Below are 24300 nucleotides of genomic sequence, written 5' to 3'. Positions count from 1 at the left end.
CCACCATTCAGGGTATGATTGAATACCCTGGTTGAATATTCAATAATTTTCCTATGAATAAAAACATTGAATTCAGACACATTGTTGGATGTGCCTTGGTATATATATTTTTTATTATGTTAGCACACCGGTTATAATTTTAATAGACTTATTTAGAAGTTTAGGTTCACATCAAAATTAAGCAACAAGTACAGACACCTTGCCCCCTACACTCACGTAGCCTGCCACTGTCAACATCAGTAAACCTACAATGAGAGTGCTAGCAGCCCAAGTCTGTAGTGTACATGAAACATACTTTGTATGATTTTAGTCTTTTTAAGTTTATTGAGATTTATTTTGTAGTCCAACATGTGAGCCATCCAGGAGAATGTTCCATGTGTGCAGGAAAAGAATGTGTATTCTGCTATTGTTGGGTGGAAGATTCCATGCATGTCTGTTAGGTCTAGTTGGTGTGTTGATCAAGGCCTCTGTTTCCTTACTGAGCTTATCACATATACATTCTTAATGTTAAAGAATTCTAACAAATCGGGAAAAGCCTAAACACAACAATAAAAATATGGGTAGAAGACAATTCATTTAAGACTGCAAATCAACAATAGACTGAAAGTCCATTTCATTGGCAAAGTGCAAATTTCAAGTAAGTTACCACTTACTTTTGCCAGATATTTTTAATACTAAGTTGTTACTGCTGTTGCTGGGTTTTTTTTTTTTTTTAAGATTTTATTTATTAGACAGAGATCACAAGTAGGCAGAAAGGCAGGCAGAGTGGGGGCGCGGAAAGCAGGCTCCCTACTGAGCATAGAGCCTGATTCGGGGCTCAATCCCAAGATCCTGAGATCATGACCTGAGCTGAAGGCAGAGGCTTTAACCCGCTGAGCCACCCAGGTGCCCCTTGCCAGAGATTTTTAAGTAATAATATACTCAGTGAATGCTGTACTACAAATCACTGTAGTGTTTCTGGGAAATGATTTGGTAATATTTATCAAAAGGTTTAAAAGTTTCATACTATTTTACCAAGTAATTCCACTTTACCAAGTAATTCCAAACTCCTGAAAATATATTCTAGAGACTAGAGAAATGTGGACAAAGATTTATGTACAAGAACATTTATTGTAGTAGTAGTAGTAGTAGTAGTAGTGTTTAAAATTTGGATGTAAATGTAAATGTAAAATTTGGATGTAAACTGGGGCAATACCAAAATGAGAAATGACTAAATGATGATTTCAAAGAATGTTTAATGACATAGGAAATTCTTATAATTGAGCTCAATTTGGTGAAATATTGGCTATAATAAAAAACAGAAGAATGTCAGCAAGGATATGGAGACACTGGAACCCTCCTACATTGCTGGTGGGGATGGAAAATGATTCAGCCATTGTGCAAAACAGTCTGGCAGTTCCTCAGAGCTAAACATATAATTACCATAAAATCCAACAACTCCACTCCCGGGTGTACACCCAAGATAAATATATATATCCACATAGAAACTCCTACACAAATGTTTATAGCACTTTTATTCATGAAAGCCAAGATGTGGAAATAGCCAAAATGCCCATGGAGAAACAAAATGGTATATTGATAAAATGGAATATTATTCAGCCATTAAAAGGGAGGAAGTGCTGAACATGACACAGTGTGGATGAGTTTCAAAAACACAATGGCAAGTGAAAGAAACCAGATACAAAGGGTCAGATATTTTATTATTTCTTTTATATGGGATCTCCAGAATAGGCAAATCGATAGAGCAAAAGCAGATTAGTGGTTGCCTGGGTATGGGGGAAGCGGTGGTGGGGAATGAATGCTTAAAGGGTACAGGGTGTTGTTCTAGAGTGATTAAAAAAATTGAGGGAACTAGAGAGAAGCGATCATTTGCACCATACTGTAAATGCACTAAGTGCCACTGAATTGTTCATACTTAAAAATGGCCAATTGTACGTTATGTGAATCTCTCCTTAAAAACAGAAAACTCAACATAATTGAATATTTTCTGTGTCCCAGCATCCCCTACCCTCAAGAAAGACAGCCAGCACGCTAAACACCCAGCCAAGAAAACTGCCCAAGTTAATGCTCTCGAACACAATGGCAGCATTTGCAGCAACAGGATGAAGTTACAGCCAGAAATCGGTGGGAAGACGTCAACCTCTTGCACTGTGGGGGGTGCTCCAGGGTGAAAGCCGTGCTGTGCTCAGTGACATCAGAGACGTCGGGTTTAAAGATCAGCCCGAGAGCACCCAGAAAGTGTCCGAGCTGCGAATGGGCTCGGAACCATCCCCCGACCTGGATTTGCGCCGGACCTCTGTGACTCCAGGTGGCACAGGCCGCAGAGCGGGGGAATGGGCCAGGTGTCCCCGCACACCCGCTCCGCCAGACCACGAAGCAAGGCTTCACGGGGGCCTCGGGTATTAGGTTTGTCTCAAAGCCCCAGGAACTTCTGGTGGGCAGAGGCGTGGGGGCTGGGATTCCGGGCCCCTGGAAAGAGGCGCGAAGGTGTGACCGGGTAGGGGCAAGGGCGGCGGGGTGGGCTCGGCCTCGCTCAGGGCCCGGCTTCGGTTGCGAACCGCCGGGTTTGTGCGCTGCCAGCCGGTGCGCCGCCTGCGCGCCGCCGGCAGCTCGGTGGTTCGGCGGTCTCAGGCTCCAGCCAGAGCGAGCAGATCCTCACAAAACGGTGGTTAACTGACCGAATGAATGGCCTTCACGTCGGGAGAGCAGTAGGATTTTACTGGAGCCCCCGAGACACCGAAGAGAAAATTAGGGCAAATAACGAAAGTAAACCCCCGGCTTTGCAAACCGGGTCTGCGCCTTGCAGCTGCGGAGCACGCTGCGTCCCCGTCGCAGGGGAAAATGCTGCCCAGCGGCCAGAGGTTGCCGGCAGGACCTCAAAGTGTCCGCAATCCTATAAAAGCCACGGGGGTGGGGGTGGGGGAGGGCGGGTGAGGAGGTGTGGGGTTTTTTGTTCGTTTTGTAAAAAGCAGGGAAATGGAAGGGAAGCGGATTGCCCATTTCCTTCGTCTAGAGTTGGGAAGCGGGTCCTTTGCTCGCACTTCTCTTTCCAACTTCCTTTGTTCTGTGCGACGTGGAGGACCTCGGCGTGGCGAGAGGGGGGGATGGTGGGCAGCTTTCCGCAGAGTCCCTCGGATCTTGTCCGAGTCGTGCGGCTTTGGTAAGCATTAGAGAGGAACTGGCAGGTGTCTAAAGCAGCGGAGCCTTCGATAGCTCAGTTGGTAGAGCGGAGGACTGTAGTGGCGTGAGTTGCGGCAATCCTTAGGTCGCTGGTTCGATTCCGGCTCGAAGGACTTCGTACAACATTTTTAGCTTCTGTTTAACCCAATTATCCCGTAGGGAGAAAGTTTCACTCGGAGGCCCGCTGTGCATTTGCAGGAGCACGGCAGCTGTGCGCCAAACACATATGCGGTACGTAGTCAGTATCCGACCCAGCTTTCGTGGGTTAGATGCGAAATTTGCATTACTGTTGCTTACGTGTGATTATTATACTCCTGCTGTAAGAAATCTTGCCCATGACCCCACCGTACTCTGCTATATAAACGTCTTCAACTACGGACAGTCCCCGGGTCAGCGACCGGCCGAGAACATCCTGTAAGGCAAAGGGAAGAGAACCAGTAGCAGGCGGGGGATTAGCTCAAATGGTAGAGCGCTCGCTTAGCATGCGAGAGGTAGCGGGATCGATGCCCGCATCCTCCACTCAGGTTTTTGCCCCGCGCATCGGAGGATCCCTTAATAGCGGGAGATCCGCTGACGCAGGAAGGTGTTTTGAAATAGAGAGGAGCCCGGTGAGCACCGACTAGCTTCGCACATTGTCCTTTTATTTTGCAGGTGAGTCTTTTCCAGTTTAGTTCCTGGTCACTTAGTGTTTTGTTCCTGCTGGCCGGCAGGCCGTTAACCGTCTTCTGAGAAGATGCGGTGGAACCCTCCGGCCCGATTTGCCGGCCGAGCCCCCAAACGCCACTGGCTCAGGTACCCGCTAACGCGCGAGGGAACCCCTGCGTGCTGACCAATGGCAGCGAGCCTTACTGGGCGGTTAGCCAGCTGTACCCGCGGCCAATAGGCGAGAGACTTCTTGTTTCCTGGCAGAGCGGGGTCCCGGCACGGCGGCGCTCGGGTTTTGTTTGGGTCCCGGGTGGAGGGCCCGGGTGCCGGGGCCCGAGGTGGCGTCTCGCTAGCGGGAGAGGGAGCGGGATCGCCGGCCCCGAGAGAGGTGAGGGGCGCTGCGTGGAGCGCGGGCCCCGCCGGCCCCGGCCCCGGCCCCGCCCCCTTGTCAGCCCCTTTCAGCCCGGAGCCCCTCTGGAATGCCACCCCGCCCCCCCGGCCCTGCCCACCCCGCCCTTCCCCCCGGCCCGGGCCTCTCCGGCCCCACCCCCACGCCCGTGGCCGCACCTCTGACCCCTAGTCCCTGCCTAGAGTGTGTGTCTCGCCCCTCCATGCCTCCGAACCCCACCCTGCCTTGGGCGAGGTCGGTCAGTGTGAGACGAAGGTCTGTCGGAGTCGAGGGTCAAGAAGCCACTCCTTGCCCTCAAGTGGGTGTCTACCAGCCACTTTTTTAGGGGTACTCAGAATACCCATCACTGACCCACAACTAATGCCAGCGTAGCTTTTTCAGGGACTCTAGTGCTTGGCAGGGCGGGAGGGGGCCGGAAACAGACCCATGCCCTAACTGGAATTGAGCTACAGGTGAGCAGGTGGCTTCTGCCCAGTTTCTTTTGTCTTCTTGGCAAAGGCTGCTGTTCTCTAGCTTGCTTTCATAATAGGAATAAGATAGTAACAAAAAAAAAAAAAAAAAAAGGAAGAACCAGCCCTTCCAGGGCTCAGGGGAGCAACAGACCCAGTGCCTGGTAGGTACTTGTGAGGACAGGGGAGCGGAGAGAAGCAGCTGTCCACTTAAACTTAGAAACTCGGAACTTGGTTCTCTCTGCTTTGCTGCGCTGGGGAGTGGGGAGCCAGGCTAGGAACCAGAGATCCAGAAAAGCCCATCTGTCAAGATGGCCATGTGTTGTGGTGGGTGTATCTGGGCTGGGTGTGGGAAGTGTGACCTCTCAAATGTTATTCTCTAACCTTTGGGCTGCAAAAAAGTTTAGAATCTAGCATTTCTCAACATGGTTAAGCCATTGAGTATTTCATTTTGGAATAGCCAAGCTGTTGTAAAATGGGGTCCCTTTAGGTCAGTTTCAAACCCTTAGTGTGGGGACAGAATACTGCTTTATCTTAGCCTTTGCCGGAAGGCCCCTTCTACCTTTTCTGAGGTTGAAAGAGCCTATTGCTTCTTAGAGCACTCCCTTAGAATAGTTTTCACTTATCAGGAGGTACCCGAAAAAACTTGTTTTCATTTTTCTTCCTCTCCTTCCTACACCTTCCCCCTCCAACTTTTCCCCAGCTCTCAGGGCCAGAGTGGGCAGGAGGATGCTTTCCCGGCCTCACCATGGAGCTGCGCTGTGGGGGCTTGCTGTTCAGTTCTCGCTTTGATTCAGGGAACCTAGCCCACGTGGAGAAGGTGGAATCTGTGTCTAGCGATGGGGAAGGAGGAGCAGGTGGGGCACCAGCTCCCATCAGCAGCATTGCCTCTTCCCCTGACTACGAGTTCAACGTGTGGACCCGACCAGACTGCGCTGAAACAGAATTCGAGAATGGGAACAGGTAAGAGGAAAGTAGAGGAGGGGGAAGAAGGAGAAGAGATGTCCGTGTCCCCAAATCTGTGCTCAGTCAGCTCTCTTGCCCCATCTCTGCCCTTCCTCTCTCCACCCTTCTCCCTCTCTCCTTGCCTCCTCCTTACTGAATAGGTCTTTCCCAGTTTCAGTTGCTCCAGCTGTCCCACGTGCCCTGTCTCCAACCCTCAGTATCCAGGGACCTGTTTCTCCTCCTCTGGAACCTGCAGGTCATGGTTCTACTTCAGTGTCCGGGGAGGAACTCCAGGGAAACTCATCAAGATCAACATTATGAACATGAACAAGCAAAGCAAGCTGTATTCCCAGGGCATGGCCCCCTTTGTGCGCACACTGCCCACCCGGCCACGCTGGGAACGAATTAGAGACCGGCCCACGTTTGAGGTAAGTTCTCCATGAGGAGGAAAGACAGACTGGGGTACTAAAAGTAGAGGAAGGACAGGAAAGAGGGGTTAGCCTCGATATGGAGTCCCAGGCAGACAGCACACCAGGTTTTGGTATCTACTTTCCCTCCAGTGCTAGCTGGAGTCCAAGATAAGCCCCTGTCTCAGGAAGCCTAGAAGGAGCCGACTGTCCTATGGAAAGTCCCAGAGGGAAGCTGGTCAGTGTGCTGAGGGTGTAAGGTCAGTTTAAGGTCAGTTCCTGGTGATTCCAGTAGGATCTTAGTTCTCACACCAATGGCCCCTCCCTCTTCCTCCTCTGCTCCTCAGATGACAGAGACACGGTTTGTGTTATCCTTTGTTCACCGTTTCGTGGAGGGCCGTGGGGCCACCACCTTCTTCGCCTTCTGCTACCCCTTCTCCTACAGTGACTGCCAGGATTTGCTAAACCAGCTAGACCAGCGCTTTCTGGAGAACCACCCTACCCACAGCAGGTACCAACCCCGTCCTTACTCTTGCCACACAGTCCCCGACCAGACAGCATCTCTGCCGCTTCTGGAATTTGCCCCAGGAGCCCTGAACCATAAATATCCCCAGTTCTTTTTTCTGTACAGAATATGGGACCTTGGGTACTTTTGACAATCAAGGTCTGTGTGACCTTGATCTCTCCGCACCACCACCTACATTCTGCTCGTCCACCTGCCCAATTCAGCCTCTTAATATCCCAGCTCCTGTCAGTTATCCAGAACTTGGTACTGCCATTGCCCAGCAAACCCTTTTTTCTGTCCCAACAGAGGGCAACCGTATACACAAAGTCATCTATTGTAGGGAGCCATAGACTGGGGAGAAAACAGGTTCATGCTGTCCCGTACTCTGCATTCTGGCAGTGCAGACCACCCAGATCCTCAGCCTCATTTAACATCATGAGGGACTGTAAGGTCCCAAAAGTTAAGGTGAAAGACCAGATCCTACAAATCCTAGGCTGGCGATGAGGCTCGCCTCTTGTTAGGATGGTAGCAGCTTCTCCTGGCTTAATGACTTCTGTCCCCACAGTCCCCTGGATACCATCTACTACCACCGGGAGATCCTTTGCTATTCTCTGGATGGACTTCGTGTGGATCTGCTAACCATCACTTCCTGCCATGGGCTTCGAGAAGATCGAGAGCCCCGTCTAGAGCAGCTATTTCCTGATACCGGCACCCCCCGACCATTCTGTTTCACAGGAAAGAGGGTGAGTGGGAATTGCCTAAAGATAGTACCTTGGCCTTTCCTTAGCCCCAGACCCTGCCGACAGCTTAAGGCCACATTATCACTGGGCCTCCTAGCCACAGCCTTAGCCTGCACTGGGAGGCAGGCGTGGCCACCCCCACTCCACTCGCAGACTCAGCCAGCTGGAAATCCAGTGGCTCTTCTGCCCCCACCCCCCATATCCTGTTAGCATGAGCTACAGAGTGACTGGCCTAATGACCGCTCTCCTCTCCATCTCAGATATTCTTCTTAAGCAGTAGGGTACACCCTGGGGAGACTCCATCTAGCTTTGTCTTCAATGGCTTTCTGGACTTCATCCTTCGACCTGATGACCCCCGGGCCCAAACCCTGCGTCGCCTCTTTGTCTTTAAGCTGATTCCCATGTTGAACCCCGATGGTGTGGTCCGGGGCCACTACCGGTAAGAAGCCTCCCCAGCCCTTCAGGATTGTTTCTGGTCCCCCTTGTGTCCTTGATCTCAGTGAAACACTATCAGCCTCTCCTTGAACTTCTGTATAACAGTCCTCTTGCACCCCAACAAGGGCAAGCCCATCTCCTTATCCAGAGGCCAGAGAAGGAAGGTGGCCTATCTCGTGGCACTCTCTGGAAGGAGTAGTTAGAATGGCTGCAGGTTGCGCTGGGTGCAGGGAGCTGCGCTTAGCTGGGTCTCCGTGGTAGGGGTGACGGCAGATCAGGGAGAAGGCCGGTCCTCAACGCTTGCCTTCCTCATGCAGCCTGAGCCTCTCATTTTATAAGTCCGTCTCCCCTGGTCTCCCTTCCATCCACGCTCACATCTTCCCCACTGGCCCAGCCTCTCAAGCCCTCTCAGTCCCTGTCCTCTTATAGCACAGACTCGCGTGGAGTGAATCTGAACCGTCAGTATCTAAAGCCCGACGTGGCCCTGCACCCAGCCATCTATGGGGCCAAAGCTGTGCTCCTCTACCACCACGTGCACTCCCGTCTGAACTCCCAGAGTCCCTCTGAGCACCAGCACAGTCCCCAGCTCCCCGTGGATGCGCCCCTTTCCGACCTCGAGAAAGCCAACAATCTCCAAAATGAAGCTCTCCTCGGGCACGCATCTGATGGGGACAACCCTGAAGCCTGGCCGCAGACCAAGCCAGCAGAACAGAAGGCCAGTGGTGTGTGGATTGTGCCCCAACAGTCTGCCGAAGCTGAGCAGCCAGCCCCTGACACCATCCCCCCGAAAGAGAGTGGTGTTGCTTACTATGTGGACCTGCATGGACATGCTTCCAAAAGGGGCTGCTTCATGTATGGCAACAGCTTTAGTGACGAGAGCACCCAGGTAGGGATCCCCGAGGGTCCTGAGAGTGTGGGGGTTGTGGCAGGTCAGGAGAGAAAGCTTAGGCCAGGGACAGAGGGGAGGTGGCCTTTTGGCAGGAAGGCCTGCGGCTGTAAGAGGTATTCTGCCTCCCGACAAGCTTCCAAGGGCCGAGAAGCGGTGCCAGTGGGGCTTTGTGTCTCAGTCATTACATCATGACCTTTGAACGAAGGTCAAGCTGTCAGCACTGTGGTCTTTATTCTAGACTTTGGGAAACCAGGGGGAAAGGAAAGGTTTGCATTATTGGAGAAAAGAAGCTAAGAGCTTAAAAAGAGGTGGATTTGTACCTTTCCAACACCTGGAAATAACGTCAGGCATCCGGTGAGAATTCCAGAACACCGCCTACTGCTGATGGTTGTAATGGTATCTGCCACGGGATTAGTCACACGGCCCCCTGCTTGCCATCTCTTCCTTGCCCGTTCCTCCCTTCCGCCTCTCCTGAGTTGCCTTTTTCCTCCCCCAAACAGGTGGAAAATATGCTGTATCCAAAGCTGATCTCCTTGAACTCAGCACACTTCGACTTCCAAGGCTGCAACTTCTCAGAGAAGAACATGTACGCCCGAGACCGCAGAGACGGCCAGTCAAAGGAGGGAAGCGGCCGGGTGGCGATCCACAAAGCCTCAGGGATAATCCACAGGTTGGCTGGAAGCTGGGGAGTAGCAGACAAAGTACCTCCCCGAGAGAAAACACCACCTGGTCTAGGCTGTCTGGGCAGCAGAGGATGGCCCAAGCCTCCTCAAAAGTCAGGCTCCTCGTGCGTATCACTGTCTTTCGTCTGGGACTCTGTCTTGTGGGGACTTCGGGGCTATGCCAGGCTGTGCCGAGGTCGGGCCTTAGCATTTCGATCGTATCCACTTTTTTCCAAGTGATTGCGTCTTAGAGCACCAAGGCTGTCCCCCATGGTTCTGTCCCGATTCTGTTGAGGTGGGACCCTAACAAAGGTCTCTGTGTCCTAGCTACACACTTGAATGCAACTACAACACTGGGCGCTCCGTGAACAGCATCCCTGCCGCCTGCCATGACAACGGGCGCGCCAGCCCCCCGCCACCTCCGGCTTTCCCCTCCAGATACACTGTGGAGCTGTTCGAGCAGGTATGGCTACATGGGGTGTGTGGGGAAAGGGGGAACCTCCAAGTCTGGAAGGGCCTTCGCTCCTGTGGCCTGACTCAGGTCCCCTGAAGAGAGGCTTACCAGTGTCACCATCTCACCCCCGGGATTATTTCCCTCAGCTTGTCTAAAGGCCAGGCCTTGACGGTCATGGTATCGAGAGGCTGAGTAGGCACTATTTCTGCCCCCACATCACAGAGAATCCCCAGCACAGCTGACTCAGAGTCTTTGCCTCTGAGCCCGTCTTCCTCTTTATACTGTGTTTGTTCGCTTCTGGGCTTACAGGCATCGCCTCTATGCTGGTCTCAATGACTTCTAGGTCCCAGGGCACACAGAAATCCAAAGAGCTGCAGGTTACTGACGAGATCGAGGCACCTTTTGCTAGGAGAATTCCTTCCTGTGCCAGCCAGAAAGCACACCAGCTCATGCCCGTAAAGGAGGAGGGCCCCCCAATGAGCAATTGTTTAGGGAACAATTTAGGAAATCTGCTGAGATAAACAACCCTGGCACAAAATTTGGGGCACCCACTGAGAAAATTTGAGGCCTGGTCTCGCCTTCCCTTCCACTGTGCTGTGCAGCCCACCCCAACCCAGCAGCCTGGGCTGGCAGTCCCAGATGCTGAACCAGACTCCACTCCCCTGCAGGTGGGACGAGCTATGGCCATTGCCGCTCTGGACATGGCAGAATGCAACCCATGGCCCCGGATTGTGCTGTCAGAGCACAGCAGCCTCACGAACCTCCGTGCCTGGATGCTAAAACACGTGCGCAGCAGCCGAGGCCTGAGCAGCACTGTGAGCGTGGGTGTCAGCAAGAAGAGAGGCTCTCGAACTCCACCCAAAAGTAACAGGTAAGACCCACAGGGTGAAGGAGGAGAGGGTGTGCAAGTGGAACAGGGCTCTAGAGCTAGAAGTTCCAAGGGATTTGTGTTCCTTCCCCATCCAAAAGGACCACATCATAAATAATTGCAGAGTAAATTAAAATTGGTAAGATGAATGCATTTTTTTGAAAATGGGATCCTCGTCCCTTTTACCTGGGGCTACATACTTCCTGGGCATCTGAAAACCAGGCCAGAGGCTTCCCTGCTCAGAGCCGTGCCCAAAATTAAATATAACTAGTGGAGGTGGGAGCAAGGTCTCAGCTTCCAGTGATGGGGAACGCCTCAGGGTCCAAGGGCCATCACTACTGGGATAAGAGGGGAATTCACCGAGAGTTCAAGCTGCTGAGAGACACCCTTGATAGTTCTTAGTATGCTCTCTGTGAGAGTAGCGATGTGCAAACAAGGGCCTGTAGGCGCTCCGAGATCAGCTGCCGTGCCCCGGTCAGACACCTTCTCCACAGACGCAGAGTCCTCCCTTCTCCCTTGTAACGAGTCCCTGTGCCCATCCCCCCAGAGGTGCTTTCCTGAGCACAGACTCAGGGGGAGGCCTTGGGCCATAGGCTCCCCGGCCTGGGGTTAACCAGCCTCTGCTTCTTTGCAGCGGCTTGCCTGTGTCCTGCTCTGAAAATCCCTTGAGCCGGGCACGCAGTTTTAGCACCGGCACGAGTGCTGGGGGCAGCAGCAGCAGCCAGCAAAACTCTCCACAGATGAAGAATTCCCCCAGCTTCCCTTTCCATGGCAGCCGACCCACAGGGCTGCCAGGCCTGGGCTCCAGCACTCAAAAGGTCAGCCACCGGGTGCTGGGCCCCGTCAGAGGTAAGCCAGTCTGGGAGCCCCTGCAACAGGTGTTCAGTTGTTTGGGGCACTGCTGGGGGAAGTGAGAGCTTGAAGAGACACACTTGGCTGGGACCAAGGGGTCAACCAATAAAATTAGTTTATAGCAGCATCTGCAGCCTTTCCTGCGACCTTGGTGTTCCCTGCGCCACGAGCCCCAGAGCAGTAGAGTGTTTGGCCCAGGCGGGAGGCCTGGGCACCTGGGCTGCGTTCCGTGCTGGGGAGCAGGGGGCTTTCCAAGGCCAAAACACTAGCTGAAGCAGGGCCATGCTGAAGTGTGGAGGCTCCACGGCAGGGCTGGCGTCAGTCTGTCCTGCTGGGAGCAGCGTGTGTCCTCACACCACAAGCCACAGCGCTGTAGGGCCAGAGACCCCCTAGCCAACGTCTCTGTGGGATGAACCTGTTCCTGGCTTCAGAGCCTGCCCCGAAAGTGGTATCAGAAGGATTCTAACTCTTCCAATGAGAAATGGAAGAACTACGGACAGCTTCCTTTTGAGGCTTACTGAACAACAGTCTGGCCCTTTCCAGCGGTGGCCACGGCTGCTCAACGGTGCATCGGTAGCCCTAGGCTGGGCTGGAGGAGACCCTGCCTGATGAGAGTATGGGTTCAGATGTATAACAGGAACTGTGGGCCTTCAGGGAAAAAGAGGAAGGCCAGTGGAGCCATTCCTTGGGAGTGACTCAGACAGTGGTGGGGAGAGATTGTGCTGCCACTTCTAGAAATACACTAACCGCCAAATCACTACTGTCCGTGGCCTCTGGGCTGTAGAAATCCTGCCAGAGCGTGGAGGCTTGTCAGCTGGAGCTAAGAGTTCTCGGGTCTTCAAGCTGCACTCGTCCTCATTAGCGCTTCGCAGGTGCATACCAGAAGCGCGCACTGGGCCAGTGGCTGTGGCAGTCTGACTGCACTAGGTGGGGCAGCACGGGGAGGGAGCAGCTTTGACCAGTGAGACATTATCCCTGACAATGTTCCAAGCCCCATTCTCTGAGATCCTCCCATCACTGGGACAGCATGCTTTTGTACACTGTGTTTGAAGGACAGATTAAAGTAATACTAACCGTGTATTTAAATAGCATTAAACAGTGAACAAAATAGTATCACATATATATTTCATCTGATCCTCACGAGGCCCTGTGGGGTTGATGGTATCTCTGTTTTTCTGGTGAGAAAACAGAGGCCGTGGAAGGGGGACTTGTCCAGGAAGCCACAGCTGTTAGTGGCAGCGTTAGTCAAGCTTCTTACTATTCAAACTTCCTCTAATTTCTTTTCCTTTTTCTTTTCTTTTTTCTTTTTGTCAGCCTCTCATACCTTTTCACTCATAGCTCCTAGGAAGGAATGTCAGCATCCTAGATTCCCCTTCCCTGACTACAAAAGAGAAAGAGGAAAGATTCCTCTAGGTCCAGGTCTTGCCTGGAAGATTCTAGGCAGTTTCTAATCAGTATTTTATTATTATTATTATTTTATTATTATTATCACCCCAGCCCACCCCAGTGCAAGTGCTGTGTGGAGCTCCTTCAGTGAGGGACACGTTACTTCTCCCAGATAACAGAGAAAAGGTGCATATTCAGTACTAAGGATTTCCTTACAGAAAACAGACCGTCAACAGCACATAAAAGCGCACACTCGTTATAAACACAGGGGACTTGGGGAGCCACTGTCGTAGATAAACTCAAGAGTAATTAGCCAAAGAATGTTCTGTTGAGAAATGGTTTTGAAGAATGGACGGTAGCATACGGCCTGACACAGAGATGCCTGAGATGAGAATGGGAGCCAGGACCAGCACTGCTCTGTAGAGAGGACAAGAAGCAAACGTTCCTAGCTGGCTCAAAGAGCCAGGCACAGAAGTTAGGAGAAGAGAGGTAGGAGGAATAAGTTCAAATGTCTTGAAAACAAAGATTAGGAGTTAACTGAGACATATGGCAACAATTGTGTGCTCCAGAGAATGATGAGAAGGAAAGATTTATGGGAGAGCAGCCTGTGTGTACTGGGCAAGCGGGGGAGGGGAATCCTCGCTCTAGTTTATACGTGAGATGACTAATGGCTGTACCAGGGTTCGGGAAGGAGAGATGAATATATTTATCAGAAATAGAGGTGGCAGGGTTCAGTAATTGTGGAAGGCCAGACTAAGCTTCAAGGCTACCAGCCAAAGGAAAGAGTCACGGTGATGTTAAGACGTTGTCTGGAAGAAAAAATGTTGAGTTTATTCTAGAGATGCTTGGATGTCATGGTCTATCTATATGGAGATGTCCTGCGGGCAGAAAAAAGAGCCAGCCTGTAGAAAAGGTGACATCAAGGTTGGATCTAGGTGTCATCCACACATGCAGGTAAAACAAGTGAGAAGCGAAGTTCTCCCCAGGGGAACGAACTAGGAAGCAGAACAAAAAGACCTGTCTTAGTTAAGAGACACCTGGGGACTTGCATCCGTATTTTAAGACCTGAGAAACTAGGTCTCTAAAGTCACAGAAGGTTGAGAAGGGGGTTACTGATGAGACCAAACAGGAATGCTTTAAGGAGGTGAAAGGTCAGAGCGCTGGAATCTCAACTGTAAGTGCTACAGTTTTTGCTGCTTCATCTCCTAAAATCCCTGAGAGGCCTGCAGGATAGGAGACTGGGCCTGGCTTGAGACAGGGACCTGCAGTGCAGACTGCGGTGCCTACACTGGGCTTCCTCAACCGACCCTCAGAAGAACAGCTTTGTCCGGCTGACCTGCCCTATAGCTTTGCGCTGTTTCCTGGCTCCACACATCTGGCTCTTTGGCCTCTGGCACGTCCAGACATCTTCTGTCCTCCAAGATAGGAAGAACACAACTCCTGTATCTCCGAGACCTCACTACAAAGCAGCTGAGCCTTCCAAACCCAAAACTGAGATTGTGATTTGACAAACGGGTTTTTTCTGGCTTGTAAATTTACGAGAAATTTTCCACTAATGTATAAAGAACATATCACACTTAACTATAGAACTAATTCATGACTATCCTTTCTTGGCCAAAACAGAGCATGAGATTGTGCTATCCAGAAAACTTCAGAAAAGATCTAAGCAGCCAGCCAGAAACATAAAGCAGAGGTTCAGGGAGCTAGTCTGGCAGGTTCTGTCTTCAAGGCTGGAGGGTGACATTTTAGAAGGCCAACCTCTAAGGCAGACTGGGGGAAAATGGGAATGTTCCTGGGACAAAAGGCCACGAGAGCCTCTGAGGAAGCCCTGACCCCCGCACCCTCCGACTACGGGGCCGGGAGCTGCTTTACTGCAGTTCCCGCAGCTGCAAAGCAGGTCCTGAGCCACACCTTCCCGGCTCTGCGGTCAGGCCCCAAACCAGCGGCCTCGGAAGCGCTCATGGCACCAGCAGCCGCTCTTGCTGCCGAGGGGGGCGAGCTCACAGGAGTAGCTAGTCCATGACTGAGGCAGGGAAGCCCAAAGCCTGCAAGATACTGATACGAAAAAGTTGGTACCCACGGAGCTCGAAAGCAGGCCTGCGCGGGGACAGTGGATAAATCACCGGCTTCTCCTGTCCTGGGGGGCATAGGACTAAGGGGAGGCCAGTGGGGCACCCAGGGCTCAGAGTCAGGCCGAGGCCTTCTCGCATCGTGCACCCTAGGTGCTTCCCCCAAGTACTGGCCGTGGATTCAGGAAAGTCTCTCAGTAACAACCTGGTCCATCTGGCAGGCCCCTAGAGTAAAAGACGAGGGGCAAGGTCAAAGTGGAGGCTGTCAGCTGGCATCCTTCCACTGTCCTCCTCCCTCCCAGCTCTGGCCCTTCCACCTGTGACTCCTAGACTCTCTCCCGGCCTCTGCCATGGCGTGGCTCAGCTGATGGGCCGCTCTTGGCTGAGCAGCTCAAGCCCCATGGTAAGTAAGACGGACGGAGGAAGAACGCTTCCCGCACCATCCCGCTTGTACTTTTTCCGCTGCATACGGATTACAGCTTACTTGAGGGCAGGACATGTTTCCTAACACATCTATTTATTCCCTTAGCACCTAGCACTTACTAAATGTGCAGCAAATACTTGTTGAATGACTAAAAGGCAAGAAGTGGGGAGCCGAATAAATGTTGGTCTCACCTTCCCGCCCTTCAGAGGGCATCAGTGAGGTCTGTGATCATACCAGTGAGTCACTAAGGGTGCTACACAGAGGGACAGTTCCAAAGAGGTCTCGATGGGGATGATGCTAGACCCAGGCCCAAGTCAGAGAACTGCTCCTCGAAGTTGTGAGACCTTTAGACTATCCATTCTGACTCCTGCCCTGGAAAGGGCAATGCCCCTCTATCTCAGACCCTCACCCCAGGATTAACCAACCCCTCCCAGAATGAAATCTCCGGCTGATTACCATAAAAATGCAGTCTCACAACCTCTGGAAGCAAAGCTGATTCACATATCCCTCTGCACTCAGCCTTAAGCCACTGACTACAGCTCAGAACCAAGAAATAACGGAGCTGGGCTCCTCCCTTAAATCCTCTCAGTGGGGACTGAGTAAGTCTGGATTATACCAGGGGCCAGAAGTCAAAACACGAGAAACTGGGCTGTGTGCTCACACTGCCAAGTTTACAGGCAGGCCTGGCCAGGTTTTAAGACCATCTAAGTGAGTTAAAATGCTATCTTTAAATGCCTTATCCTTTCCCTATTAGGCCTCTCTCCTAAACCGTAGTGGTCTCCCTTCCTTAAACTCTCATTAGGGGCAGGATTCTCGAGTCGTATCTGTAGTATCTTTCCCAGAATACCTACATTCACACAGTTTTTACATCATATGCCTATTTTGCTTCATACCTTCCTGAATATTTCTGTTTTTGCTGCAACCTACAAATGTCCCAAAGGCTTTCATTCGCTTTCCTACCTTTCCTGGGATAGGTAAGGTGGGATAGATGAGGGGATAGGTGAGGCTTCATCCTTTAACATGATTTCAGCATACCCCTGTGTATAGGTAGGTATTCCTCGGATCCTCTAGAAACTCACGGTTTCCATCCTTGATCAAGTTCATGTTCATTTCTGCCTATTACATACTGTCATTTGGACATCATCCTGATACCACTGTTTTACTGAAGATTTACTCAGGCCTGGGTTCTACAGTATTACTAAGTCATTGGTGGTGGGTAACACTTCAGGTTATTTGACTGTGGCCGAGTCTCTTGACTTCTGTTGTCTTTCACTGCTGTGTCACCTCTTACTAGCACCCTACGGTCCGTTTGTTGTTGTCGTTTACTGACGTAGAGTTGACAGGTCTGGTTATTTTTGACTCTTGTCTGCAGCTGGTACCCAGCCTCTCAACAAACTTCTCAAAGCTAATAGCTTCTGTCCTGAAATCTCTCCCTTTTTCCTATTGCTTATTTATCTAAGAATCAATTTTTAAAAATCTGGGTTGGGACTTCCAAAATTAGCCTTGTCCCTGCTAGCTACTGCTCAGTATAGCTGGACAAGTTATTGTCACCTACTTCCTGAATTAGAGGTGTTTTCCATCTAATACACGTTAACTCTGTTAGGGCCCAACTGGCATCCTGGGACCTTCACTGACTTCAGCTCCGTGAAGGTTAATAGTCCATTTGGTCTGAGAGCATGTTGGCACCTACTGTCCCTCTGTGAGGAGGAAGGACCTGCCAAACCCGAAAGCTTCCCCACCCACTCCAGCCACCATCTGCTCTCAGAGCTCGTAGCAGTGAGGCTTCAGCCACAAGGACTGGGCCAGCGAGCTGCCACACAGGGTTGTAAACCTGTGTCCTTAAGCTCAGAGATTACTGAAGCGGCCTGTGGTCTGTAGGGTGTCTGCTACCCAGAAAAATGAAACCTTTACTAAAGTGTCTGGTTTTCTAGGCAGAATGTTGTAGGCACTGGGATATATAGACTGGAAAAGACAAAGTCTCTATACTCGAGAGGCAGGTTTCAGCAGAATACTAGTTAAGATTTACTGAGTACTATGTGCCAAACATGATTCTTAAGTACTTTAGGTGACTAACTTATTTCATTAAGGGGACAAAACCCAGAAACAATTACAAGCCAAGTGAACAAAGGACAATGAAGGGAGGGGAACAGTTAATTCGAGCTGTGATGGTCAGGGAGGCTACACCGAGGTGACATTTGAGATGGGACATGTAAAGTTTAACCAGAAGAGCAAATAGTCCTTGTAGAGGAACCAGAGGGCTCACTGCCCCAGGGGCAACAGCAGGGGGTATGAAGGTTCGAGTCAGCATCCTACCAAGGATGGGTAGACTGGAACCACAGCCGGTGGAGCTCTGAAGGCCATGTTAAAAGATTGAGACTTTATCCTTTAAAAGACCTTTAGTATCTCCCCCTGGCCTGAACCAAATGATTTCTCATCAGGTCTAAGTTTTGGAATAGTTTCTAGCACCAGTGTGAAAGATGGATTGTAAAAGGTTACAGATTCAAGCTAGGACAACCAGCAGGGCATTTTTTCCAAAAGCCTAATCAGAGAGAGACTTGTATCTGGACACAGGCCACGGCAAGGTTCTCCTTTGAAGGAGGAATCCAAGCAAAGGCAGAGGCAGTGTTTTCCACATTTGGTTAAACACAAATCAAAATGTAAGCAAGGAGTCAAAAGATGAAACAGGGTTTCGAGCCCATTTTTCATCAAGATAAGAAAAACAAAAGGAAGGATGGGAGAAAATGAGTTTTGCTGGAGCCAGGAGAGACTAGCAGGGAGAGATGCTAATGGACACTGACCTGTAGCTCTGCGGAAATGCCTGGAGAGCAGCCTGAGAGTTTAGAGTATGCAGAGCAGGAAGGGACCAAGGGTAGAATTGGGAGGGGGTTGTGGGCACTGGTACTTGGGGTCAGGAAGAGCAAACAAAGAGGGGCAGTTAAGAGGTGGGAGAACCTAGAGGAGCCGTTTCAGAAGCCTAGCTCAGTAACATCTCTGCTGGAAGAGAACTGAACTGTTCAGAAATGGACAGGTGAATGAGGTTGTTTAGCCCCAGAGAGGTGGATGAGGGCTGGCTGTGGCCTGGGTAACCGGAATAAATGTCACAAGTCTTCCTACCCATCTGAGATTTACCTCTGAAGAGGGCTGCTGGTGTGAGGACAAGCTTGACAGCCGGCATCTTCTGAGCAGGGGGCACCAGCAGGGCGGTGGGGTGCCAGGGCCTCGCTTATTTGCCCTTTTCTCTCCTGTGTCCCTTCCACTCAGAGCCCCGAAGCCAGGACAGGAGACGGCGGCAGCAGCCACTGACCCATCGCCCTACTTCAAGCAGCCTGGCCCCGTCCCCAAATCCTGCCCCCGGTTCTAGCCTGGCCTCTTCACCCAGCATGGGCTCCTGTCTGCTGCCCAGTTCACTCAGCATATCAGGTCTGTACCCACTGCCACCGAAATCCGAGTGGGCTAGCCTTGGATCTTGCCACAGAGGGTAATAGACCAGGCTCCCTACTAGGCTTAAACCAGCCCCTTCGGCTCCCTTGCCCCCTGACCTGGACCTCTTTCTTGACTTGATGTAATGCAGCCCTCTGCACACCAGGAACATCAGTTACCCTCCTGGATTATCCTAGACCCCTGAGCACCTATGCCCTTGTACAGGAAGCTGGAAACTGTCTTTGTAGAATAAAATAAGTTACCATTCCTTGAGTGTCTACTATGTGGCAGGCACTGCTCTAAGCATATCACCTCACTTAATCCTCATTTTCATAGCTGAACATCCCCAGTGCCTGCTACTTTGAGCTGCCTCACTCCAGGAGCTGGGCAACATTAGACAAAACTGAATGAAAAAGGCATCGGCCTTTCACTTGTCAGCATGGCAAATGCTGTGTAACCACATCATCCACATAAAACCCAGGCCACCTGCTCTCCTTTAAGTTACACCCCAGCTGTGCAGAGGACTGGGTGGGAATGAGTCCGAAGACTCCAGCCCAACATCTTTTAACTCCCTCAGAGTTCCCTCAGAACTCCCAACCTGTCCGCTCTCTTCAGTGGGTAGCCCTCGATCCACCATCTTGGCTACTGACTTGACCCTTAAACACTTACCCATCTGGATGGGATAGACTCTAAGCTCTAGACATTCATAATGGTTCAGCTTGATGGGCTCTGATTCAAGATCCAAGTTGCTACTGTAGCCCTTGGACCAGACTAGAACATGCCATGCTTCTCAAACAGGGGCCATTTTGCCTACTAGGGAACATGTGGCAATGTCTAAAGACATTTCTGGTGGTTACAGTGGAGATGGGGCAGGGGAAGAAGAAGGGCTATGTAGTGGGTAGAGGCCAGGAATGCTGCTTGACATTCTTCAATGCACAAGACAGCCCCCCACAACAAAGAATTATCCAGCCCAAAATGTCAGTATTCCCAATACTGAGAAAACCCTAATCTAAAGAAATTTGCCTCTTCTTCTCCATGGTCCCCTACCCTGATATGTTTCCTTTGTTCCCTAGGGAGCAGCTGCTCACTCCTGTCCTCAGGGGATAAGCCAGAGGCTGTCATGGTGATTGGGAAAGGGCTGCTAGGACCTCGGATCCCCTGTATCAGGACACGATTGCAGGTAACATTTCTGGGTCTTCCCCAGCCCAATTCTGGCAGAGCCCAGCAAGGCAATATACATCTGGGCAGTGGGAGGGAAAATGCTCAGCACTGCTCTAAGCCTCTCCCCTCGACTGTATCAGAAAGCTGCTCTCGTGCCTGAGTGCCCTGTCCATTGCCCCCAGTCCCTTCAGCCAGGTTTCTTGCTTGCTTCCAACCCATGTCCCTTCCAGATATACCTCAACCTCAGCCTGCTAGCTTTGGCTTTGCCTGCCCCTGCCCTTAGCTTCTCCTCTCTTTCTGCCCAGACCTGCCCGAGGAGAGTTCCCGCCAGGAGGGGTCCCGGATTCCCCAGGTAACACATCAGGTTGCTGCTCCTATGAACAGCTGTGCCGCCAGCTCCAATTCAGTCCGGATCCCCATGCTAAGTTGGCTAAAGCCGGGTACAGGCAGACACTGGATGGGTGAACCCTAAGCTGCTCTGGCAGGGGCTGAGGCACAGAAGGCTCCGAGGGAGATCTACCGATTCTCCAGCTGCTTCCCATACACTGTTTCTCTATTTAGCCAGATGTTAGCCATGATACAACCATGGAGGTTAAATGCCTGATCCTTTTGCCTCTCCTAGTTAAGTAAGACTAGGAATCATAGACTGAACCCAAGAATTCTCTAGCTGTGACCTGCCTTACCTTCTCAGCCAGGGACAGTACCCAGAAATTCAAGGTCCCAATACCTATGTTGACTCCTATACTACATTCTTAACATGGAAACTCTAGAAGCAAACCCAGAAGCAAAACAGTTCATGGAAGAATCCAGCCTCTTAGCCCACCCCCTATCCACACAGGCTAGGCCCAGGTTGGGCCGGGGCTCACCGCCGACTCGCAGAGGGATGAGCGGCGCTTCCGGCCCCACATCCCCTATACCCCGCACCAGAGAGAGCAGTGAGCCGAAGCCGGGACCCCACTCTGCACCAGGGTGAGCACCCGGGTCCAATCCCTCACCCCACCTCACTTTTATCCCTTCATTCCCATTTCTGCCATTCAGGATCATTTTCTTCCCTCTCTACTCCCTCTGGCCCCCAAAAGACTAAAGGTACTTTCATTAAGAATCTTGTCCCCGATTTTTTTTCCATCATGGCCTCAGTCTTCCCTCCAAACAGACAAGAAAACAACTTCTTGTTAGGGCCTAAGGCCACAGAGCTGGTCCATTCCAGCATCGGCCCACTATGCAATGCTCAACCCCTCTATCCTTACCCATCTCACCTTCCCCACCTCCCAGCCCCTAGCGAACAGAGCAGAAGAGGGCAGAGTTTTCATAACCCTGATTCCTCTCTCTTCTCTGTTGCAGGCTGCCTCAGGCCGGGCCCCCACGGCCCCGCTCTGCCCCTGCCTTTTCTCCTATTTCCTGTAGTCTATCTGACTCCCAGTCCCGGATTTGTTACAGCGGGGGGCCCTTGGGCCAACCTGAGGTTTGTTTTGTCCCTAAATCTCCCCCACTCACTGTTTCTCCCCGGGTCTGATGCCTCAATCTTCATGCCCAGTATATAGCCCCAAGATGGGAACACAGTGAGAAATGTGCTAGTCCCTCCCTCAGCTGTTGATTCCATGTGACACCCATAACTCCTTGGAATGCCAGCCACCCTCTTCTGAGGCATCGCTGAGCGTCACCTTGAGATAGGACAAAGCAGGAACCTGCTACCCCATCCCTCCCTCCATAGCACAAGATTTTGGGACCACAAAAAATTATATCTATATTTTTATATTGGGGGGAGGGAGTAGAAAAGAAACCCCTATACTGGGCCCTACACAGTGGCAGCTTCTTGTTCCATAGGGTTAAGGAAGACTTTGAGGAAATAAAAGTTGTTTGAAAAAATCCAGGTGTAGTTGCTTTGTATGTTGTGATGGGTAGAGGGGTGAAGTGAAGTGTGAAGGCCCCTCATACCCTCCATCTTGCCTCAGACTATGTCCTGGAACCCTAGAAAAGAGGGGGAAAGACCTGAGGTAAGGAAAATGCTGCAGCTCTCCGCTGGGGAAATCCTTCAGGCATCAGCTTTCATCCAGCCTGTCCCCCCTTTACATTTTTGACCCACACTTAAGGCTCCCCCCACCCCTACCTTTCCCTAGGACTTGGGTCTATAGTAACGAACTGCTCACTCAGGGCCCCTTACCCCAGAACACGGAAATAGAATTCTACATCTTTACAACCACACACACGCACCCCCGCGCACACACACGCACCAATTCTAAATAAAAGCCTGAACAACCTTAGAGAAGTGAGGACTACTTAAGTGAAGAGCCCAAATGCTCATCCTCGGATGGCATCCTCAGTACCTTTATTCCTACCGGTGTCAGTGCCTCCTTGTAGCCAAACCCCCAACTTGGGCATAGGGGTACCATGAAGACGGGAGCTGAGGATTAGAAAACTCACCCCCATTCTAGCAGGGAGCAGTTTAAGGGGGAGAGGGCAGGGCACTGCAAGGTTCTCCCTACTGTGTGCGGATAAAGGGGCTCAATTCTGGACTATATTATGCTTGGCCCGACACTTTCTGATTTGAAGTTTCGAACCCTGCAGGCCCTGGCGCGGCCTCGCCACTCCACTCTCCGGGGGCTGGGCGCTAAGCCCCGGACCGTTACCTGGGGCGGAGAAAGCGCCACTTTCATTCCTGCTTCTTGGGATTGTTGACGGCCACGTAGTGATAGAGAACGACCAGCAGGAAGAGCGACACCCCCAGCATGTTGGCGAAGATGGCGAGCTGCACGTCTGTGATCATCCTACGGAGAGGAGGAGGGACTGAGCCTGAGGCCCGCGCTCTCCTCGCCCAGGCCAGGACCCGTCCTCGCCCCCAGGACCAACCACCGCCGAAGCGCCGTGGAGCGCGCCTGCGTGCCTCTCACCTAATCAGCGGCGCTCCCCGCGATGCGGTCTGCGTACTAGCTGGAGGTAGGAGTCCCGGCCCGGAAGTCTGTAGCGCAAGCGCAAGCCCAAACCGGGCACTTCCGACCTGGCAGCTCGGCCGGAACCGGCTCTCTAGCCCCGCCGTCTCGCTTGCTCCCCGCCCCGCATCGCAAGGGGCGGAGCGTCAGGCGGGGCTACGGAGGGGCGGGCCCCCCATAGGGGGCGGGGCGGGCGACCCGCAGACGCGCGCCTGGGGCCGGCGGGGTGCAGCTGGCTGCAGCTGCCAGCCGCTGGCGCGGCAGGGGCCCGCGCAGAGCCGTGGCCACACACCCGGAGCTCGGCGGTGGGCTAGGGCGAGGGTGCGGCGGCATAGCTGGGTGAGAGGCTCGGCCTGACCCCCAGACTCCCACTCCCTTTCCTGCCTGGCCCCCCGCGCAGCTGCCCATCCTCCGCTTCCCGGCTCGGCCCAGCCAGGTGCTTCCTTTAGGCCCTGCCCTCAGGGTGCCCTCCCTGGCCCCGGCAGCGAAGGGGTTGGTGAGCGGCGGCTCAGAATGGGGAGAGAACTGGGGCGGCCGGGTGCTCCTCTTCTGAGCGCCCCCCTTTTTGCCCACGGCCGCCAAGTGGAAGGATCCTGCCTGTGATCTGAACAGTGCCTCCCTAACTCGGGCTGGCTCCCCCCACCCCACCCCCGGAGGTGGGCGTCGGAAATAGGGCGGACCCTCCCGGAATCAAAACCCAAACGGTGGGACTTGAGCCAAGTGGGAAATCACCCCCCGGATGTGAGGGAGGGGGGTTGGGGGAAGGGCTGGGATGAGCAAGAGAGGTTGTGGGTTCTGAGCACAGTGGATCACTGAGGAGAAAAAGACTGTGGGTAGATGTCTGAGGGTCTCTGGTGAATGGAGAAGCCCTGGAGCTCTACAGTCCTCTGCCCCAGGGAGATCCTGTTCCCCCCTCACTGCTTGCTTTCCCTCAGCTTCACCATAAAAGGGAACGGCACGGAGCCAGGCTGGGGCCGGGGGCTGGGCTGTTTCTCTGGAGCTGTCAGGGGTAATGGAAGCCAGTTGCTTTGCGGTAGAGGGGGGCCAGGGCTCAAGGGACGCCTCTGCTTCTCTGAGCCAAGGAAAACTACAGGAGCTGCTATGGGACTGGAACAGCTGGGGCAGGGGACCGTCTTGCTGCCTGTGTGCACCATGAGCCAGGGGTGCACTAGCTCAGAGCTGGCTTCCCTGGCCTGGGACCATCAGTTCGTCCTCCGTGCTCCAGCCCAGTGACTCCTAAGCTCAGTCTCTGCCTTTAGCAGTCTGTAATTCCCCTGACCTCCCCCATTTCACCCCCGAGCCTCCAGCCAATATTTCCCAGAAGTTTCCTATTTAAAATCCCAAGCCCATGTCCCCTCCACATAATAGTGAAACCCCAGGGGTGTACTTTCCTCATACGTCCCTCAGAGAGTGGTCTGTTCCCAGCTCAGCTCTGGGAGAATGAGGGTCTAGGTCTTAAAGGATTATACACAT

The 24300-nt window shown here is 52.3% G+C and overlaps 2 protein-coding genes and 2 non-coding genes across 8 annotated transcripts; 3 read left to right on the top strand and 1 right to left on the bottom strand.

The window, feature by feature from the left end:
- The first annotated feature begins 3203 nt into the window (after positions 1 to 3203).
- Positions 3204 to 3293, top strand: TRNAY-GUA. The gene is given in 2 exon segments: positions 3204 to 3240; positions 3258 to 3293. It is a non-coding gene; the product is annotated as a tRNA-Tyr (tRNA).
- A 333-nt stretch (positions 3294 to 3626) lies between these two features.
- Positions 3627 to 3699, top strand: TRNAA-AGC. Its single transcript has one exon. It is a non-coding gene; the product is annotated as a tRNA-Ala (tRNA).
- Positions 3700 to 3950: 251 nt separating this feature from the next.
- Positions 3951 to 21766, top strand: AGBL5 (ATP/GTP binding protein like 5). Of its 4 annotated transcripts, XM_032849587.1 has the most exons (16): positions 4106 to 4213; positions 5387 to 5646; positions 5885 to 6056; positions 6383 to 6546; positions 7106 to 7283; positions 7541 to 7719; positions 8145 to 8601; positions 9105 to 9274; positions 9594 to 9729; positions 10389 to 10591; positions 11223 to 11437; positions 18581 to 18739; positions 19813 to 19919; positions 20206 to 20252; positions 20739 to 20869; positions 21242 to 21766. In XM_032849587.1, the coding sequence occupies exons 2-15, from the start codon at positions 5432 to 5434 to the stop codon at positions 20785 to 20787; spliced, it is 2451 nt and encodes an 816-aa protein (XP_032705478.1). In that variant the 5' UTR covers positions 4106 to 4213; positions 5387 to 5431; the 3' UTR covers positions 20788 to 20869; positions 21242 to 21766. The 4 variants fall into 4 exon arrangements, with proteins under 4 accessions (XP_032705477.1, XP_032705478.1, XP_032705475.1 ...); XM_032849586.1 differs by lacking the exons at positions 4106 to 4213; positions 20206 to 20252 and adding an exon at positions 3951 to 3972 and having other exon boundaries at positions 21242 to 21413; XM_032849584.1 differs by lacking the exon at positions 20206 to 20252.
- Positions 21637 to 22910, bottom strand: OST4 (oligosaccharyltransferase complex subunit 4, non-catalytic). 2 transcript variants are annotated; one of them, XM_032849588.1, is made up of 3 exons: positions 22789 to 22910; positions 22528 to 22665; positions 21637 to 21868 (listed from the first exon to the last, which is right to left on the bottom strand). In XM_032849588.1, exon 2 carries the CDS (start codon positions 22662 to 22664, stop codon positions 22551 to 22553), a length of 114 nt encoding a protein of 37 aa, XP_032705479.1. In that variant the 5' UTR covers position 22665; positions 22789 to 22910; the 3' UTR covers positions 21637 to 21868; positions 22528 to 22550. The 2 variants fall into 2 exon arrangements, with proteins under 2 accessions (XP_032705479.1, XP_032705481.1); XM_032849590.1 differs by having other exon boundaries at positions 22528 to 22669; positions 22790 to 22869.
- Positions 22911 to 24300: the final 1390 nt, after the last annotated feature.

This window comes from Lontra canadensis, unplaced genomic scaffold (assembly GCF_010015895.1).
Source record: "Lontra canadensis isolate GAN:19392208 unplaced genomic scaffold, GSC_riverotter_1.0 scaffold232, whole genome shotgun sequence".
NCBI classification, from domain to species: domain Eukaryota; kingdom Metazoa; phylum Chordata; class Mammalia; order Carnivora; family Mustelidae; genus Lontra; species Lontra canadensis.
The sequence above is the reverse complement of the archived record's forward strand: the minus strand, read 5'-3'. Positions and strand labels throughout refer to the sequence as shown.

Coding starts and splice junctions, on each gene's coding strand:
- AGBL5 (XM_032849584.1), top strand. CDS start 5,432: ATGGAGCTGCGCTGTGGGGGCTTGCTGTTCAGTTCTCGCTTTGATTCA. Junction 6,057..6,382: donor GAGACCGGCCCACGTTTGAG/GTAAGTTCTCCA, acceptor TCTGCTCCTCAG/ATGACAGAGACACGGTTTGT. Junction 8,602..9,104: donor TTAGTGACGAGAGCACCCAG/GTAGGGATCCCC, acceptor TCCCCCAAACAG/GTGGAAAATATGCTGTATCC.
- OST4 (XM_032849588.1), bottom strand. CDS start 22,664: ATGATCACAGACGTGCAGCTCGCCATCTTCGCCAACATGCTGGGGGTG.